This window comes from Octopus bimaculoides, chromosome 5 (assembly GCF_001194135.2).
Source record: "Octopus bimaculoides isolate UCB-OBI-ISO-001 chromosome 5, ASM119413v2, whole genome shotgun sequence".
Taxonomy (NCBI): Eukaryota; Metazoa; Mollusca; class Cephalopoda; order Octopoda; family Octopodidae; genus Octopus; species Octopus bimaculoides.
The window spans coordinates 105,130,983-105,132,297 of record NC_068985.1 but is presented as its reverse complement, the minus strand read 5'-3'; the positions used below and the strand labels follow the sequence as shown (position 1 = coordinate 105,132,297).

Genomic DNA, 1,315 nt, shown 5'->3' with positions numbered 1-1,315 from the left:
CTATGCCAAAGAGGGAACGTTGGCATACCATGCAAGCAACAGACCACAGTTCTTCCATCTGGTGCCTTACAGTCAGCTGGCTCACCATGGTAGCCTGCGATGGCTTGGAAACCAGTCGGAGTTGCATCATCCTGCATGGCTCGAAGAGCTACTTGTAGGTTGAGAACTTCATCTTCTGTTAGGGTTTCCACACTCTTACGGATTAAATTACCTGAAATGGTTAGAAATAAAAAAATATAATTAGTATTATCATTTATCTAAATATTTCTGAAGTGGCTGAAGGTATAGACTGCCACCTCTTATACAATGAAGTATCTAGTTACAATTCTGAACCCTCCCGTTTATTCACTATTTTTACTCTTTTAGTAATATAGGAAAGGAATTTTGTAGTCACTGTAATTTATTATTCACTCAATTTAGGGTATATTTAGAACCGTTGTCTCTACTTCCATAAACATAGTTATAAGTTAGGGAGAATTCACAAAAAAAAAAAAACAACAGACGAAGACAGGTGGTGTAGAAAACAAACAGATGTATTAGTATAACGCTCGGGAATTGAAAAAAGACTTTAACGTTTGGAGCCTACGCTCTTCCACAGAAAGGAACACAGAAAGAAACAAGGAAAGAAACAAAGAGAGAGAGAGAAAAAAAAAAAGGAGAGAAACAAGGAGAGAAACAAGGAGAGAAACAAGGAGAGAAAAATAGTTATAAATTACTTAGTGAACGTTATCAGCATAACCTTAAACTATGTAGAACCATGTGCGCAGATAATTCGAATGAGATTTCAAGGATGCCATTTGTTAAGTGCAGAAATGAGTTTACGTGTGCAAATATATTTGAGCAAATTCATTTACGTATGATTTCATCTGCAAATTTTACATTGAGGCCATTTTTATTTTCTAAGTCAGTGAAAGTTTGCATATTTTTGTGCTACAAACACGCAATATAGAATTATCCCGTTGAACAAAAAAAGAAGCTCAAAGAATTCCTTAATATGACTTTCAAACGTTTGATAACTATTTTGATTCGCACCTTAGTTTGAAATGTATGTACTTCTTTTGTTTGTAAAACATCTAAATATCATATTCAAAGCAAGATTAGAACAATAACTGCTTTGTGCTCCACCAAAAGAATTCACTGTAATATATACATTTACTTAGATCGAGACAAGAAATTTGGGACAACTTCAAATATTTAGTATTGTCTGTGTGGTTCATATTAATAGAGATTTCTCTTCATTACTAATTGTGTCTCGAATGATATCCTGTGGTATAGATTATAACTCAGTGAACAAATAATCTTTGGTCGAAGCGTT

General features: G+C 34.1%; 1 protein-coding gene across 1 annotated transcript in view; it reads right to left on the bottom strand.

Annotated features, from left to right (window-relative positions):
• Positions 1–5: 5 nt before the first annotated feature.
• Positions 6–1,315, bottom strand: part of LOC106867101 (hemocyanin G-type, units Oda to Odg) — a gene marked incomplete at its 3' end in the record, with an annotated part of 33,932 nt that continues 32,622 nt past the window's right edge. The window contains 2 exon segments of the mRNA XM_052968092.1: positions 6–211; positions 855–930. Coding sequence (XP_052824052.1) covers positions 6–211; positions 855–930 — 282 coding nt within the window.